This window comes from Macrotis lagotis, chromosome X (assembly GCF_037893015.1).
Source record: "Macrotis lagotis isolate mMagLag1 chromosome X, bilby.v1.9.chrom.fasta, whole genome shotgun sequence".
Taxonomy (NCBI): Eukaryota; Metazoa; Chordata; class Mammalia; order Peramelemorphia; family Peramelidae; genus Macrotis; species Macrotis lagotis.
Genome location: NC_133666.1, coordinates 268344202 through 268364009, shown reverse-complemented (window position 1 = coordinate 268364009; position 19808 = coordinate 268344202). Strand labels below are relative to the sequence as shown.

At 35.5% G+C, this 19808-nt stretch overlaps 1 protein-coding gene across 2 annotated transcripts in view; it reads right to left on the bottom strand.

The window, feature by feature from the left end:
• Nucleotides 1–19808, bottom strand: part of SLC38A9 (solute carrier family 38 member 9) — a 98988-nt gene that overhangs the window by 75913 nt on the left and 3267 nt on the right. For both annotated transcript variants that reach the window (XM_074205880.1, XM_074205881.1), the window contains exon 2: nucleotides 16740–16893. In XM_074205880.1, coding sequence (XP_074061981.1) covers nucleotides 16740–16843 — 104 coding nt within the window. In that variant the 5' untranslated portion in view covers nucleotides 16844–16893. The remainder of the gene's footprint in view (nucleotides 1–16739; nucleotides 16894–19808) is intronic.

Here is a 19808-nt window from a genome sequence, read left to right as displayed (position 1 = left end):
TTTTTCCCAAATTACTGCAGTAGTCTCTTAGTTTAACATTATCAAGTCTTTCCTCACTCCAACCTAAAGTGATTTTCTTCAGCCTCATGCCACTCATCTACTCACACTCCAGTAACTGGAATACAATATAAACTGCTGCTTGGTTTTTAAAGCCCTCCCCAACCTGTATTTTCCACCTCTCCCTACATCATCCCCCTTCTCTCTGCTCCCTGCACCTGATGCTCTACCTTCCTTCTCTGTTCCTATGTGATAGCCATCCCAGGCCAAGGGTATGCTTCTTCCGTTCTTTTCCTGATCCCCTCAATTGTCAGTGACTCCTTTGCATCTAACAATCTTGCATTTATTTTGTATATATTTTTATATGTACATGTTCTCCACTCCCATCCTCACTCTCAATTATAAACTCCTTGGGAACACTGATTATTTAATGCTTTATCTTTTATGCCCAGATTCTAGCATGCTTTTTGGCATATTATAATTGATGTTTAATAAATACTTCATGATCATATGCTTGTATGTTGCACCTGTTTTTCCTTCACCTCAAGAATATAAGCTTAAGGGAAGGGATTATTTTTCACTTATTTCTGTCTTCTCATTACCAGCACAGTGCTTTGCTCACTGAAATAGCCTTCTGCAAATAAATCTCAACATGAACTATCCTACTAGATTGGTTTCTATCATAGCCTTAGTTATTATTCTGCCACTATAAAACATGTTATTAGTAGCTAACCATTTAAATGTGAGAGAAGCACAGATACCCAAATTCCTCTCTAATCTACTCATTTTGAAAAGTCTATGGCATAACTATCATCCATTCAGTTGGTTTCAAGCTGCTAAAAAAGCACCCCAGGAAGAGCTAAGTTTATTGGCTCATGACTTTTCACAGAGATGTTGTCACAAGTTCAGCTGGTTTGGAGATACTGAAAACAAAATGTAGCTCAGGAAGTTTTCCTTTTCAAAAGAGTTCTGATGGAGACACTACATGTCTGTATGAGATACATATTTTGAAATCCCTTCAAAATGAACTTTCTTTTAAAAATATATAATCCAACATACTATAAGTATATTATTAGAAACAAATATTTAGATCCACATTAGGAAGAAAAGTGATCTAAACCTAGTTCTAAACTAAGCTAATTTTGAATTGAAAAGAATAAATAATTATCATTTTACTAATTAATAAATTAGAATTATAAGACACTTAAAACAAGACCCTAAATTTTATTTGCTCATATTTTTATAAAAAATGTAAAAACAATTATTTCTTTTTAGTATGACAATATTCTCCAAACTGATGTATAAAAGGTATCAGACTGAGTCCTGATTAGGAAATATAAGGGAAAAAAATCACTGTAAGTCAGCCCAATTTGGCATAGGGACAGAGATGACTGAGGATCCTGGGGTTGGAGGATGGTCAGGAGTATATGTATGGATTGGCTTATATTCTTATAAATTTGACTCAGTTCTCTATATATTTGAGAAATGAGGCCTTTATCAGAGAAACTTACTGTAAAAATTATTTTCCAGGTTTCTGCTTTCCTTCTGATCTTGGTTGCATTGGTTGTTGTTTTTATTTGATTTAAAATTATTCATTTTACATCTCATAATGATCACTCTCCCTTGTATGGTCATAAATTCTTTCCTCCCCATAGATATGACAGGTAAACTATTCCTGCTCAAGGAGGGATTAGCCTTAAGCAAAAAAAGTTCTAAGGATGTACAAAATTAATATTCAGCAACTTTTTGTGGTGGTAAAGAACTGGAAACCGAGAGCATACCCATTAATTGGAAAATGACCAAACAAGTTATGGTATATAAATGTGATGGGTGTGCTGTAAGAAATGATCAAAAGTACATCTATGTATGATCTATATTAGACTGCCATATTAGATCTATATTAGATTGCTCACTGTCAAGGGGAGGAGGGAAAGAAAGAGGGAGGGAGAAAAATGTGGAACTCAAAGCCTTATAAAAAAATTAATGTTGAAAACTATCTTTGCATGTTGTTAGAAAAATAAATATTTTTTTCTAAAAGAAAGAAATAATGAAGAGGATGACTCCAGAGAAACCTGGGAAGATGTGTACAAACTGATGCATGGTGAAATGAGTGGAACCAAAAGAACACTTTATACAACAACAATATGGTAAAGATAAACAACCTTGAAAAGCTTAGGAACCCTAATCAATGTAATGACCAACCATGTTTCTACAAGACTCATGATGAAATATGCTACCCACTTCCTGATTGAATGCAGAATGAGACATTATTATTATTGTTATTATTATTGTTGGTGTTTTAGGTTTTTACAAGGCAATGGGGTTAAGTGGCTTGCCCAAGGCTACACAGCTAGGAAATTATTGTGTCTGAGGCCGGATTTGAACTCAGGTACTCCTGACTCCAGGGCTGGTGCTCTATTCACTGCGCCACCTAGCCACCTGAGATCTTTTTGTTTAAACTTGGCCATTGCAGCAATTTGTTTTGTTTTATAACATGTTTGTAACAGGGATTTTGTTTTTCTTCCTTTCTTTACTGTGAAGAAGAAAACAGAAGGGAGAGGAATATTTTTAAATAATTTTAAAAATTTGCCTAGGGCACTAAGAAGTAATTTGTTCATGACCACACAGCTAAAATGGGTCAGAAGATTCAAAGGCCTACCTTGTCTACTATATTATACTGCCTCTACTACTGTGCATAGTAGTATTTAATAAATGTTCATGGAATAAATTCATCAATTTATCTATGCTAAAAAAATTACAGTGTGGCTGGCTTAAAGACATTTTCAACATTAACTAGAAGAAACTGTGTTTTTACTAACTTACATAATTCATTATTGGCATGCCAAGGCTAAAAGGAACACAGGAAATATGTTTTCAGGAAGCAATAAAATTTCAAAAATGCTTTAAAAGCAGAATCTAAAATCTTACTTTTTCATTTAGTATACTTGTAAATATGAAAGTCTTTTTTTTAAATCACCATTTTCTCTCTATGCTCATTCTTTAAATAACTCCAAAATTTTAGCCTTTTCCCCCTTCTACCATAAAGTATTTTAAATTTCAAGTGTCATAATAATTTCACACCTATTAGGCACTTAAATACTTGTTAACTGATGACAACTTTAAAAAAAACACTTCCTTATATTCTTAAATGCTGAAAACTACCTGCCAGAGTGTAATCCTGGAAATGAACATTAAAAATGACAGATTGTCCCTGTGTACCTTTTTCTACCTGCATCTGACTACCAAACACCATTTTAATAAGGAAAGAAAACAAAATAGATGGTGCCTGGAAATTGTGATCCCTTGTGAAAATATCTTGCCGATCCTTTGCATGCTGACCTGCTTCTCACTTTCTACACAGCTTTTGGTAACTGTGCCCCATCCTCTTTCACACTCTCCGCTTCTTAGGGTTCCCAGTGATTGAATTTATCAAAAAACGACTAGTTCTTGTGGTCCTAGTTTAGCTCTCAACTTTCTAGAGGCAAAGTAAATTTCTTAGTAATCTGACATCAGATACTCTAAGCTTAGTAGTCACCTGATCCATGCTTAGGGCTTGTCCTTCCTTATAAAGGCCAGCTCTGTCCAAGACTCTTCATCCTCTGGGAGTCACTAGAGCTCCTGACAGCTGCTATGCTAAAGAGGTTATTGTAGTCACATCTTTATGGGGGTCAGAGGGGTTTCCCCTATTTGTCTTTAAACATACTCAGTAAGAGGGCAATCTAAATGCAAACTTATTGGCATTTTATTGTCACTCTCTAGAGAGAAGGTTCTTGCTGATGTTTCAACTTAGTGAGGGCAAGTACACAAATACACACACACAAACACACACACTCTTAACCTCTTAGTTACTAAGCTACTGAAACTTAAAACTGCACTAAGACTTTTAGTACATTTATTTTTCATTTTCAACTGAGATTTCCATGATTAAAATGTATCATTATCATTAAAATGTAGCTAAAAGATCCAGACTGAACATATTAATTGGAAGGAGTCATTCCATGGATACCCATTGTATACTGCTATCTTGGGACAATATTGGATCTTTTTTTTTTAATCTTAATCATTGTCATATGATACCTAAATTACTGAACTGTTTCCTTAAGTCATGGATTTCAGATACTTCTTTGGTTCTTCTCTTCCAAACCTTTCTTAGCTCAGTCATCCTGCTATATTAAAGAATTTCCTTTCTGGTAAGAGAAGATAAAGAAAAACAATTGCTAATAATGTCTGGTTAGATTTCAAGGGGCATATAAAGAGAGTTCCCATCATGAAATTCCATTAGACACTCCATTGCAAATAAACATTTTCAAACATGAACAAATGGATATAACTTTTTAAAAAAAATTTTCAGGCCAAGTCACCACATTTATTAGATGTAAATTTTACTTGAAAAATTTTACAAAATGTTTAAAAATGACTGTACTAAGGGATAAACATCTCTTAAGGCTATAAGGTAGTCTGTAATGTGAAGGCAAAAGTATCTAGGCATTAATTTTGGAACAATTCACAAATTATATCATGAGGAAATTGAAATTTTTCAAGTTAGGTGCTAAGAGTACTTATTATTAACTCTCTTAAAAATGTTTCATTCAAGGAATTAGAATTAGGAAGGAAGAAGACAAAACTCTCACTCTTTGCAGATGACATGATGGTTTACCTAGAGAATCCCAAGAAATCACCCAAAAAACTAATGGAAACAATTAGCAGTTTTAGCAAAGTTACAGGATATAAAATAAACCCTCATAAATCCTCAACCTTTCTATATATATCTAGCAAGATACAACAGGAAGAGCTAGAAAGAGAAATCCCATTCAAAGTAACCTCAGACAATATGAAATACCTGGGAGTCTATTTGCCAAGACAGACTCAGAAACTTTGAAAACAATTATAAAACACTTCTTACACAAATTAAATCAGATTTAAATAACTGGGAAAATATCAACTGCTCATGGATAGGTAGAGCTAATATAATAAAAATAACAATTCTACCAAAACTAAACTACTTGTTTAGTGCTCTACCAATCAAAATTCCAAAAAATTACTTTAGTGAGTTAGAAAAAGTTTTAAGTAAATTCATATAGAGAAATAAAGAGTCAAGAATTTCCAAGGATTTAATGAAAAAAAAAGTGCAAAAGAAGGGGGCTTAGCCCTACCTGATCTAAAAGCATCAGTCATCAAAACTAGGGGTGGCTAGGTGGCACAGTGAATAGTGCTGGCCTTAGAGTCAGGAGCACCTGGGTTCAAATCTGACCTCAGACACTTAATAATTACCTAGCCATGTGACCTTGGCCAAGCCACTTAACCCCATTGCCTTGAAAAATCTAAAAAAAAAACTGTCTGGTATTGGCTAAGAAATAGAGTGGTGGACCAGTGAAATAGACTAGGTGCAATAGCAGGAAACGATTATAGTAATCTGTTATTTGATAAACCCAAAGAGTCCAGGTATTGGGATAAAAACTCTCTCTTTGATAAAAACTGCTGGGAAAATTGGAAGTTAGTATGGAAGAAACTTAGATTAGACCAACACCTCACACCCTTTACCAAGATAAGATCCAAATGGATACAGGATTTAGACATAAAAAAAAACATACTATAAGCAAATTAGAAAATGAAGGACTAGTTTACCTGTCAGATCTATGGAAAGGGGAGCAGTTTATGACTAAGGAAGAGATGGAGAACATCACCAAAAACAAACTAGATGATTTCAATTACATTAAATTAAAAAGCTTTTGCACAGATAAAACCACTGTAACCAAGATCAAAAGAAATGTAATAAACTGGGAAACAATCTTTACAACTAATGATTCTGACAAAGGACTCATTTCTAAAATATACAGAGAACTGAGTCATAGTTAAAAAAAGCCATTCCCCAATTGACAAATGGTCAAAGGATATGCAAAGGCAATTTACAGATGAGGAGATCAAAGCAATCCATAGTCACATGAAAAATTGCTCTAAATCATTAATTATTAGAGAAATGCAAATTAAGGCTTCTCTGAGGTACCACCTCACACCTCTCAGATTGGCCAATATGACCAGAAAGGATAATGATCATTGTTGGAAGGGTTGTGGGAAATCTGGGACACTATTACACTGCTGGCGGAGCTGTGAACTCATCCAACCTTTCTGGAGAGAAATTTGGAATTACGCCCAAAGGGCAACAAAAATGTGCATACCCTTTGATCCAGAAATACCACTACTGGGTCTATACCCTAAAGAGATGATGAAAAAGGGTAAAAACATCATTTGTACAAAAATATTCATAGCAGCCGTGTTTGTGGTGGCAGAGTTGGAAATCAAGTAAATGTCCTTCAATTGGGGAATGGCTTAGCAACTGTGGTATATGTATGTCATGGAACACTATTATTCTATCAGAACCAGGAGGTACGGGAATTCAGGGAAGTCTGGAGGAATTTGCATGAACTGATGCTGAGTGACATGAACAGAACCAGAAGAACACTGTACACTGTAACAGCAACATGGGGGTGATGATCAACCTTGATGGACTTGCTCATTCCATCAGTGCTGTCTGCAATGGAGAGTACCATCTGTATCCAGAGAAAGAACCATGGAGTTTGAACAAAGTTCAAGGACTATTCCCTCTGATGTTGCTATCTCATACAATTTGTTTCTTCCTTAAGGATATGATTTCTCTCTCATCACACTCAGTTTGGATCAATGTACAATATGGAAACAAAGTAAAGACTGACAAATTGCTTTCTATTGGGGGGGGAGGGAAGTAAGACTGGGGGAAAAATTATAAAACTCAAAATAAATAAAATCTTTAAAAAAAATGTTTCATTCATAACTCATTTCATATATGCCATACACAGTAATGTATTTTAGAAGGCGATTTCAAAGGGGATTCCAATATCAAACAACCATTCAAGAGGCTTGGGAATATGGGCTAATTCCCAAGAGAATGGGGCATTCTAAAAGGACCCCATTTCAAGAACTGAATGAATATGCTGATGTTAACCACAATCAAAGTGTCTCAAATTATTTGTAGCAATAAATCAAGGAGAATATAGTTATTTTAATATTCTCATATTGTTTGATCAAAGTATAAATTAAGGAAAGGTTTTAGTCTATAGAATTGTTATCATCTTTTATTCTCTTTCACAATCCACCAAAAATGTTTCTGAAAAATAAACAAAATTTCTTGTTTAGTAACTTAACTGTCTTCCACTTTAAAAAAATTTAAGAGGAAAAATACCAGCCTAATGAATTTAGCTAGGTTTACTCCACTATTAAACTGGAAAGACAGTCAAAGAAAGGGCAATGAATTCAGTATAAAAGCCTGACACTTTTAATACATTTGATTTCCCAAAATAACACTAAAAATAGAATTCTATTACTTTATTCAATTATTTGGAAATAAACAAAAAACTCCACTACCTTAAAAAGTTTGGAAATATAAAAAAAAAGTTTGAAAATATATATATTTCCACATTGAAAAAGAAAGCATATCTGACCTTTTGAGAGTAATACAGCAAGTTCTTTCTTGGTTTATCACTGAGGAGACACTACCACCAAGTGATAGAAATAAACTACTTTAGTACATATTGTTTTAGAATAACCACATGCCGACAAATTGACTTCTGTGGGGGGTGGGGGGAGGGAAGTAAGATTAGGAGAAAAATTGTAAAACTCAAAATAAATAAAATATTTAATGAAAAAAAAATAAATATGTCATGGACCCCTTCAGCAACCTGATAAAGCCTATGGCCTGCTTTTTAGAATAATGTTTTTAATTGCAAAAAAATAAAACAAGACAATAATAGAAATTTCTTGAATTACATTGAAATTACATTAAATCGACTGAAATTACACTGAAATTCAGTTATCAAAATTTTAAAAAAAGCCCACAGAACCCATCTCCTGTTCTAGACATTCATCACAGAATGCATCTACAGTAGTAAATGACACAAGTACCAAACATTTAAGAATATGAGTGGACCCAAAGCATGACTTGGCAAATCAGAAAATGACCACATAGATTCCTAAAAGCCAGAATCCAGACTGAAAGCACCCTAGTAAACTGGCTTTTCTTTTTCCATATATAGGAGGGTTTTTAAAAAATATCTGTCCCTGAATGAACAGAATAAAAATTAATTCCCCTATCTTAAGCACAACTGATTTAAATACAAGAAAATTAATTATAATTACAAAAATTAAATACAATTCAAGATTTAGGCCCATTTCTACATGGTTTCTACTTCTTCCAATCTCTAGCATTACTAGGATACTTTTTAAATGAACTAATTTGAGAACAGTTTGGAAGATGAAACACTGATCTGCATATCACCTCCATTTCCTAATTTGAGTGACTCAAGTTAAATCAAGTATAATAGCAATTTCTTTTTTCAAGTTTTTTGTTTTACAACTATGCTAAACTTTATCTTATTTTTTAGAAGCTAAACCCAATCCTGTTCCCCTTGGCAAAAAAAATAGGAAGGAGAGGAAGACAGAAACATTGAAAAATTTTTAAGTTTGGTCCAACATCTCAAACCATATTATCACAATAAGCTTGAAATGGAAATGTCTAAATGGGTAAAAAGTCACATCATAAACAAATAAGAGGATGATGGAAGGCGATATCTTGAGGGTTAGTTTAAGGCCAGGAAGAATCAAAGGAGATAAAATAGGCAACGTTGATCACATAAAATTTAAAGGATTTTGAAAAACAAAATCAGAATAGTGGGGCAAGGAAAATGGCAAACTACTTCAGTACCTTTGGCAAGAAAGTCCTAAATGGGGGCAACAAGGTAGCTCAGTGGATAGAGCACCAGCCCTGGAGTCAGGAGGATGTGAGTTCAAATCCAGCCTCAGACACTTAATACTTAGCTGTATGATCTTGGGCAAGTCACTTAATCCCATTGCCTTGCCAAAAAAAAAAAAAAACTGAACAAGAACAATAGATACCACACAATCAAAATCCTGGTGACTGTTGTCTGCAGTCAGGTTATTTTTCTTTTTCAATGAGTTTAATAGCTAGTATACAATTTTTCTTCCCCCTCCAACTCCTGCCCTCATACCAAGAAACTTCAGAATATACTTGATTTTATCTCTCAAATATCCCAACCCCTGAATTCCTCAACTTCCTTCCATGAGCTATTCCTGTATCCCACATCAGTCACACTAAAAGATGGTCATATCCCTTGACTTTGCCATCACCCACAAATGTTCTACACCTTCATATATAAGAAATCTGAACTCTTTCTTTTTCATTTTACAGATAAGGTTAACTGACTTGACTAGGGTCCCACAGCTAGGCACTATCTGAGGCCAAATTTGAATGCAGAGAGCAGAATCTACCATTTTAGACCTGATACTCTCTATTCATTGAGCCACCTAGCTGCCCTAGGAAGAATTAATTAAGGCTGAGTAAAAAGGTTTGTCTGGATGAAGGAAAGACCCAAGTAAGACACATAAATTTGTGTGTGAATTCCTCCAGCTCTATTCTGTAACACATGTATAGGAGTGGAAGAAATAGATGGTGAGAATAATTCTGGGTTGTTTTTTTGCAAAGCACGAACAAGATAAGGGAGCAAGGGATTCTAGGGCAGAGAGTTTGAAGATGAACTGGCTCACTGAATGGTAAAGACTAGGAAGGGATAATAGTCATAGTCACAGCAGGAGTGACTGGGAAATTTCTGAGGCCCAGAATGACTGATTGGTTGGTTGGTTCTTGTCCGTTGTTATCTAAGAAAATGACATCACTATGTTTGAGACAAAGTACAGTGTGTCCAACTATGGTTGATCAGACCAATATGAGCTCAGAATGTTCTACCACAGATTGAGCACAAATAGTACATGTGACCACTGGGTGGTAGTCTAAACTTACATATGTTATGTTTCCTTTGAGCTGCTTCAATTCTACTTTTCTCAGAGAGTGCAGTACCTTCACTGAGGAGGGCATGCCATGCTGGGTGGTCCTGTGACAGTGTCTCCCATGCTACACAATCAATTCTAAAGTTATTCAATGAAACTTCAATCATTTCTTCTGACCCCATTGTGAGTGCTTGCCCTGTGTGAGTTCTCCATAAAATATTTTTTTTTGGCAAGTGTACATCCAGCATTCTAACAACATGTCCAGCCCATTGTAGTTGCACTCTCTGTAGTAATGTTGGAATGCTAGGCAGTTTAGATGAGAAAGGACCTCAGTGTCTGGTGTCTTCTGCCAGGTGATCTTCCGAATCTTCCTAAGACAATTTAAATGGAAACAATTCAGTTTCCTGACATGGCGCTGGTAGACTGTCAAGTTTCACAGGCATGTAGCAATAAGGTCAACACAAGGGCTCCAATTTGGTAGTCAGTCCCACACTTTCTTTTGGAGTCTCCCAAATACTGAGCTATCTCTGGCAATGCAAGTGTCAAGCTTGCTGTCAATGCGTACCTCCCTGGAAAGGACACTGCCAAGGTAAGTGAACTTGTCCACGGAACTCAAAATTTCTCCATTTGCAGTAATAGTTCCACATATGGATGGTGTGATGCTGGCTGATGGAGACCTGTGTTTTCTTGGTGTTAACTGTTAGACCAAAATCAGCACAAGCAGCAGAGAACTGATCCATACTCTGTTGCATCTCAGCTTCACTAAGTACACAGTCATCTGAAAAAAGAAGACCATGAACCACTGCTTCCTCCACTTATGTGGAGGGCAATTAGGTGGTGGTGCAGTGGCTAGAGCACCAGCCCTGGAATTAGGAGGACCTGAGTTCAAATCCAGCCTCAAACACTTAATAATTGCCTAGCTGTGTGACCTTGGGAAAGTCGCACTCTTAACCCCATCCAGAATGACTAAAGATCAAGGAGAGGCTAAGGACTAGGTTAGGAAGACTAAGGCATAGGAAAAGATGGAATAAACCTGGTAGGGCTGCCAGTTTATGTGTTCTCTTCTTGTCCCACTTCTGGTCAAAAAGGCTATATAAGCCCCTAAAATTGTCAACAATGTATGAACAAATAAGGAATATCTGAAGGAAGATTAAAATTGCAATATAGTAAGCAAAGTTGCTTTTAGGCATAGGTGAAATAAATGGGATTCTCTAGATAAGAGCGGTAAAAGAGAAATTTTCCTACCTGAAAACAGAACTAAAAGATCATAGAATTACAGTGATAAGGGACTTCTGAGACCATTTAGTCCCATCCCCTCATTTTATACATGAGGAAACTGAGGTCCAAAAAAGTTAAGTAACCTATTCAAAGGTAATGCAGTTCATAACAGTGGGATTCGAACCAGATACTCTGACTCCAAGTCAGTGCTCTTTCTACTACACTGTGTTGGCTCCTTAGGTTCCCCAATGGCCTCTCAGTATAATTAACTTTTCCATAATGAAGTCTCAAACTTTTAGAAGACATCTCATCACCATGATGACTGGGAACATAACTAATCTCACTCTTGGCAGCAAAGCAGTCCTTTCATTCCTCCCTGATTCTCAATTCCAATCACAAAAACTATTTGAAACTTTTTCTTCCTTCCTCCATCATCATATAGCACGCCCCCCCCCCCAAAGCCCATCTCAGCTGAGGACTTCACTTTATGTTTTGAGTTAAGAGGTTTACATTGGGGGTGGCTAGGTGATGCAGTGGATAGGGCACCGGCCCTGGAGTCAGAAGTACCTGAGTTCAAATCCGGCCTCAGACACTTAATTACCTAACTGTGTGGCCTTGGGCAAGTCACTTAACCCCACAGCCTTGCCAAAGAAAATCCCCCCAAAACCTAAGAGGTTTATATTAGTCTTGTTTTGCCTTTGTGTGGAAAAACAGCATATAAAATCACTAACACCTTATTGGTGAGAAGTTGACCAGAAAACTTTTTGGTTATGTCAGCTAAGAAAAAGAGACACAGTAGAGTTTAATTTTTAGGGAAAGGAGTCAGTCTCACAATCTAGGAAAGATGGGTCTGATAAAATGTCACAGAGGACATTCAATAGACAGCAAGAAGACCCTGAGCATCCATTCAGGGAGAGAAGAACAACTAAAACAAGAAATGAAAGACCAAAAAGTTAAACTTCACCTACAACTTTATCTACTTCCTGACAGCAGGCTGAGTAAAGGTAAGATCAGAATAGCAGAAAAACAAAATGCAAATTTCAGCTTTTTCTTGGGTTACTTGAATACCTCAATGCTCTTGCCACAGAAAACTGTCAGAATTAGCAAGGAATTTGGAGATCATCTAGTACAAATTCCTGATTTACAGATAGGAAGACAGGGCTAAAGAGGTAAACTGACATTCAACATCAGAGACCCAGTGACTGGCAGAGTCTACTAACAAAAGAACAAGACTCTAGGCCCAATATAATGTGATGGTCCCTGGGTCTAGACAGCATCCTAGGTTTCTCGAATGCTGAAGAAGTGCAACAGACCATTTTCTCAGTCTGATCAGTAAGCAGACACAGGAATGAATTCCAGTTAAAACAGATTAGATAAGTAAGACAAAGATTTACCAAAAAACTGCAAGGAAAATTGGGAAGAAACTTGGTAGAAATTAAATTTTAAACCAAAATCTTAAAACACAACTCAAGATAAACCCAAATTGGACAAGTATACTGAATCCAAAAGATCACATCATAAAAAGATTAAATGAAAATGTGAACAAATATGTTTCACAATTGTAGATATGGGGAAAATTCTGAAATAAGCAATGCAGAGAAAAGATTATCAAAGAAAAGAGATCATTTTGAGTCAATAAAATGAAAAATACTTTGAGGGAAAAAAGGGATCAAAGAAAAATAACAGACTAAGAAAATTATTTGCATAAAATATTACCAAGAAACATCTGATATATAAAATATATTAAAAATATAGAAAACAATATATAGAAAACTATATGCACAAATATTTAATATCAAGAACCATTTCTCAAGAAATTAATAAGGATATGAACAATGTTCAAAATATATAAAGTATTATAAATGGCCATATGAAAATATGCTCCAAATCACTAACAATAAAAAAGAAATTCACAGTGTGTTAACTGAATGAATTAAAGGCAAAGAAAAAAAAAGCAGGGTCACTAAGGCAACTTCTTTTAAAATAGAGAATAAAGGACATACAGAAGACCAGGGGAAATGGTTTAACATTATTAAATGGTTTAAAAGAGAGGCAGCTAGGCAGCACCATTGGATAGAGCATCAGCCCTGGAGTCAGAAGGAACTGAGTCAAATCCAGCCTTAGACAAGACTTAATACTTACTTAGCTATATGACCTTGGACAAGTCCCTTAATACCACTGCCTTACAAAAATAAAATAAAATAAAAATAAATGGTTTAAAAGACAAACATACTTGTATATAATAGAACCCTGAAGTTATCTATGATTTTTTTTCTATCTTACTATATGTGTTCATGCACTCATTCTATTCAATGCTTCATAATTTTAGAATTAAAAAAGGCATGCAGAATAATACAACCCTGGGATTTCATCTCATACCTTGCCAACTGGCAAAAATAACAGAAAAAAAAAGTGATGCTGGAGGAGCAATGGAAAAATCAGCACACTGACCACAACTGGTAGAATTGTGAGTGACCCCACCATTCTTGACGTCAATTTGGAGTTATGAAAGAAGAATGACTAAACTGTCTACATACTCTTTAACCTATTGAGTGATCCCGCTACTGGGAACAATAATACCCCAAAGAAGTTAAAGGCAGAAAACCAAAGGTCAAATATAATAAAATACCCACAGCAGTATTCTTTGTGATAGCAAACTGGCATTCATCAAAAACTGGCAAATGAATGTAGTGGAAAAGTATTATGAAGTGAAAATGACAACTATGAAGAATTAAGAGAAATATGAACTGAGAAGAGAGAAATAAGCAGACATTGAGTAGCAGAATATAAATGAAAAGACCACTAAATTAAGTTTAACTGAGTAATCAAAATACCAGTGAAGGACAAAGAGAACAGATAATGAAACCTACAGTATATCTAAATGATGGTGGTGGTGGTGACAGCTTAGTATCTAAGAGAGTTTTAAGGTTTACAAAGAACTTTATAAATATCAAATTTCATTCTCACAAAAATCTTGAGATGTATTATTATTATTCCCATTTTATAGATAAGGAAACCGAGTGAGTGAAGCTAATTGATTTGGCCATGGGCACACAGCCACTTAAGTATTTGAGACAGGATTTGCACTCAGGTCTTCCTGATTTCAGGATCAGTGTTCTATCTGTCCTACCATCTAGGTGTTCCTCTTAAAAACAGAGAAATGGGGGCTAATGGATATAATATCACACACATGGTCAGAACTGGTCATTGTAACAGATGTTTTTGCTTAGTTCAGAGTTTCTTGACCTTTCTGGCATCATGGATTCTTTTAGCAGTCTGGTAAAGGCTATGGAATATGTTTTTAAATGCATACACAACATAAAGATTACAAAGAAAATCAATTACAATGAAATAGTTATCAAAATATTTTGAAAAACAAGCTCACAGACCCCAGGTTATAATCCCGATTTACCTATTTTTCTTTGTCTCAAGGAAGATGCAATTTGTTTAAAATGGTTGTAACATAAAGACAAAAAAGATCAATAAAGCATATTTTAATAAATGAGGAAGTCATAGGTCATATGGCAGGGACTAAGAAGGAGCAGAAAATGGCTTGACCTGGGAGGATGGAGACAAGGATCCTTATGCTAGATCAGATAGTGATTTTCTACATGATCTTTAGACGAGCCTTTTTTCCTTTCTAGGACTCATTTTCTATATGTGAAAATGAAGACTAGTATTAGACTGATGATTTCTAATGTCCCTTTAATAGCCCATAAACCAAGAGTCTAACCCAATATGGCAGATCAGGATCATGGCCTCAGAGTTGGAGTTGACCATGGCAGCCTTCCCCTGAGCTCAATAAAGGTCTCTCTTCTCTACACCTTCCAGATTAGAGTAAGTCCTATTTATTCATATTTTGCATGTGTTTTTCTGTGTACATGTTATTTTCACCCAATAAAACAAGAGCTTCTTGAGCACAGGAACTATTTTATCAGAGCCTGGAAGACAGGAGGCTCTTAATATATGCCTGCTGAATGAATGGCTTTTTATAAATCCAATAAACTAAAGCCTTCATTATGTTGTCAGTGAATTGGAGAAACAGAAGAGGAGGAACTGAAAGAGAGCAAAAATAACCAGAGGCCTTGGTTTATATCAAACCTAATACCAAGGTTACAAGGCTCCCCTGTGTGGAAAAACTGGAAAACTTCATGCTAGGTTAAGTCTTAAAGAGTAAATGCCACTTCTTGGTTTTTCTGGCATTTAAACTTCTGGCTGCCTGGGTTTGTTTATTTTTTTTAAACTGTAAAAACCTGTAATATTTCTTTGTCCTTTCAATCAAGCCAATGCTAAGATTTGGGGCAGGAAGGCAAGCAAGCAAGCAAGGTTTCCATTCCTAGTCTCTCATTTTGACTTAAATCAGTTCTACAGGAGACCATACAACTTCTACCTGAGCTATAAATGCAAAGAGCACTAGATTTGGGGAGGGTCTGGGTTTACTATCTCTGAGAATTTGGGAAGTCCCTTCGTTTCCCTAGGCCTCAGTTTCCTCACCAATAAAATGAATAAATTGGTCTAGATTTCTTCCAAAGACCATGGCAGCTCAAATCTATGATTCCCATAGACTCCCATTCTTCATTTGTAAGTGCAAAACTAACAAATTCCCACTGGGTCAGTATCTATATAAGACCTATGTGATTTCAACAGTAGGAGAGCTTCACACTTCAATGCTGAACTCCCTTGATCAACTTGATCAACTTCTCTTCTTACAAGACTGCTCAGCCTGGAGCACTGAGAGCTTAAGGATTTGCCCAGAGTCAGTTTGGGGGCAGAAGCAGAACTGGAGCCCAGGCTGACCCGAACCTGAGGACCAGCTCTCTATCTCCTGGGTCATACAGACTCCTCTGCCATAATTACCATTCTTAAAAGATCCAGAGTGAAAAGTCAAGGTCACCACTCCGTCATAATGAAGCACTGGAGTAAAAGCTTTAGACCACAAATCAATTTCTAATAAAAAATAATGTTTTCAGCAAACAGTTTAATCACTCTAGCCACACGTTAAAGAGGGAGCAATTATCCTATCACATGACATGTATATTTTTGTTATGGAAGAATGAAAAAATTAGATCAAAGGGAAGGTATATGTAGTACATAACATAAATTTAACTGGGCAGTTTTACTTAAGTCAGTAGTTATTAAGATAAAATAATTCCTATAATAAACATTTTTTTTCTTGAAACATTGAAAATCATTTAACTCATGGCAAATTTCAAATAATTTATAGCCTCAGTGATAGTGAATGAATTAATTCCAGATATTACACCATTGAATGTATATGACATGTCATATAAAAGTGAACTTTTACAATGAGTAATGAAACTGTTCCCTGAAAATAAATCTCAAGAAATAAGATAAGAAACTGGCTTGATTATCAAATCAAAATTTGTTTGTAATTTAACCTTTTTTTTTTTTTTTTTTAAGGATTTTGCAAGGTAAATGGGGTTAAGTGGCTTGCCCAAGGCCACACTGCTAGGTAATCATTAAGTGTCTGAGGCCACATTTGAACTCAAGTCCTCCTGACTGCAGGGTCAGTGCTCTATCCACTGCACCACCTAGCTGCCCCTGTAATTTAACCTTTTAAAAACACTAAATATTGTATTCAAAATATTTACATAATTTTAAGTAAAATTCAGGTCAGTCACTATTAGTTCCTACTCAAAAAAAACCACTTACCAAAAAAAAACACTTACCTTTTGGTTCTCACATCTGCTGATTCAAATTGGATGTTCATAACGTGAGGATCTACTTCATTATTCACCTCAGAAATGAGGAGAGGTCTAGAATCATCATCCATTATTTGAAAGGTGAATTTTCTAAAATCTTTGAGCTCTGAGGAATTCTGACCTATGTAAAGATAAGTAATTTTAATTCTCTATATAAAAGACATGATTTTGCTATTTAATGTTATATATTTTTTTATTTTTTTCTAGGCTTTTTGTAAGGCAAATTTAAGTGGCTTGCCCAAGGCCACACAGCTAGATAATTATTAAGTGTCTGAGACCGGATTTGAACCCAGGTACTCCTGACTCCAGGGCCGGTGCTTTATCCACTGCGCCACCTAGAACTGTAAGAGAACACTTGCTAGGGACATATAATGAATGCCTGAAATTTTAATTTTATTTGCAATTTAGTGAGGGACTGAAGTTTTTTTTCAGTTTAATGAATAATTTAAAAGCAGAAAACAGCATAAATTAAAGGGAATTGGGTCTAACCATCAGAGAGAATTTCCAGTTTAGCAGGCTAACAATAAACATAACTCAGCTAAAAGAAAAAGAGGTAAAGCTAGCAGAATACAAGACACTTGGCTAGAACAGATGAAAATTCTGTGCTGGTAATGTTCTTCTACCTTGAACCAAGCTGGCCCAGAGAGAGATCCCTCATTATTGAAGAAGCAGATAGAACTGTTCAGGTGTGCATAATTACATCACCCATTAAATTTGTATCGATAGCAAACTGGAAGATATTTGAGAGGTCAAAAAACACAACTTCATCAATGTCCTAGCCAGTCATATTATAAAGTAAATTACAAAGAAGAGTTAAAACTATGTAGAACTTAAAAACCCTGGGCGTTATTTATGTGTAAAAACAAATGTATATTTACATATATAAACACACACACATAAAAAATATGGGGACACTGTCACATTCCATATCTTGGGCACAGTATCTAAAATAAGATGAGAAACTTTGGACCTCTAGTTTCACTTTATATATCCCTTAAGTCAAGTATAAGAAATGACATCATTTAAGTAAGCTAAGAAATGCAAAACCACAATAAGTCTTTAATATTCTTTTAAGCCTTTAGGGGCGCTACAAAACCACAAGATGGTGCTGTACCTCCATTTTTATATACGTTTGGTGCCTTTTTTTATTTTGAGTTTTTCTTTTCATGGCCAGATTTGAGAAAGGAAAAAGAAAATCGATCTCAAGTTTCTATTATCTAATAAAATTGTCATGACACAAAAATACTTCCATTAACTGATTTGTCTGATCTGATTTAATGAAGATTAAGATCTCTTATAAAGTTATATTTTTCAGACTGACTATTTTGATACATTAATTTTTGGAAATTGGCTTGCTATTTAAGTCAAACCAAGATTTTTAGTTTTGACTAGGAAACTGTCAATTGGTTAATTTTGGTTAAGAAAAAGCTCCTTGGATGAAATAAAAAAGACCATGGAGTTTGAAATACCAACTAAGTGATTTTAAGGAAGCTAAACCTAGAATGGGACTTGAAAAAGGATCTAAAATATTTAGTGGGAAGGATAAAATTTAAGTTGAGATTTTTTCTGAAAATCTAGAAAACATCCTGGGAAGTCACAAAATTAGTTATAACATAGAAATTCAAAAAGTCTGAGTAAGATAGTAAAAAAACCCTGGTGGCACCTCTCTGTCTTCCACATGAAAAACAAACTCCAACTTCTAGTGTTGCTGATAATGTTCAGCTTGGAGAAGAAAACCTGTTAGGGAAAGGGAGAGGGGTAAGAATGACCACTGTCTATGTCCTAGGGGGAAAAGAGTTGATAACATGGAAAAGGGATAAGACTTTCTCCATTTGGCCTCAGAAGGCAAACCTAGGGACAAAAGAAGGGAGAGAGGAAAAATGAAATTCTATATAAGAAAATATTTATTAACACTTAGAAAAAGACCTGATGTCTTATAAGGATAGAAATGAAGGAATTAATAGAACCAGAAGGATGTAAGAGGCCTTTGAAATGAATCTCCTTATTTTACAAACAAGGAAACTAAGATTGCGATGGGTTGAGTGTCTTAGTCAGTATTTGAACTCAGGCCTTCCTAGTGGCAAACTAAGTACTCTGAAAAACTCCAAATGCCAAACAAGATCATATATTGCTCTTAGGCATAATAGGGAGCAACTAGGATTTAATGAGTAGGGAAGTGACAAGGTTAGACCTATATATTTTAGAAGCTATGTGGGAAAAAATTGTAGAGGAAAGAGACTTGAGGCAGGGAGACCAATTGGAAGGTGATTGCAGTGATCCCGTTACAGATGATGAAGGTTTAAAACTAGGATTATACATTAATTTGTAACAAGAAGATTAAGAGGGAGGAATGTGGAGCACAAGTTAATCCTTCTTCTACATGTTGTTCAATCATTTTCAGTCATGTCTGACTCTTTGAGACCCTATTTGGGATTTTCTGGGCAAAGATACTGTAGTGGTTTGCTATTTCCTTTTCCAGGTCATTTTACTGATAAGGAAACTGAGGCAAATAGGGTCACATAGCTACATACAAAGACAGAAAGGAAATAGTTCCCTCCAGGACCTTACATTCTAAGGGGGGTGGGGGGTGGGGAGAGCTGCAGCACATATACAAATAGAATACACAGATATATACATATAGTATACAACCTCAGCTTCAAATCTCACTGCCTTTTCCACTTTATGAAAGTATTTGGAGAATTTAATCAAGATGTAGTTTATCTACCTCAAGAAATAAATTGGTTAGTTGAAAACAAAGTATCTTTAGGATTCAATCTCAGTGTTTTTAATACTATATATATCTTGAAAGCTTAGGAAAAGTTAGTGGTTCCAAAAGTTGCCTTGCCAAATCCAAGGTAAGATTTGAACTCAGGAATGAGTCTTCCTGACTTCTAGGTCTGGCACTCTATTCACTGCCCCATGACAGTCCTTCAATTATCTTATATCTGCTACCCTAACTTCCTTAATTCTCCTTTCCTCTACACTCAACACTACAATTAATACTGACTTCAGCCAATCTTAATATGGTGTGATCTC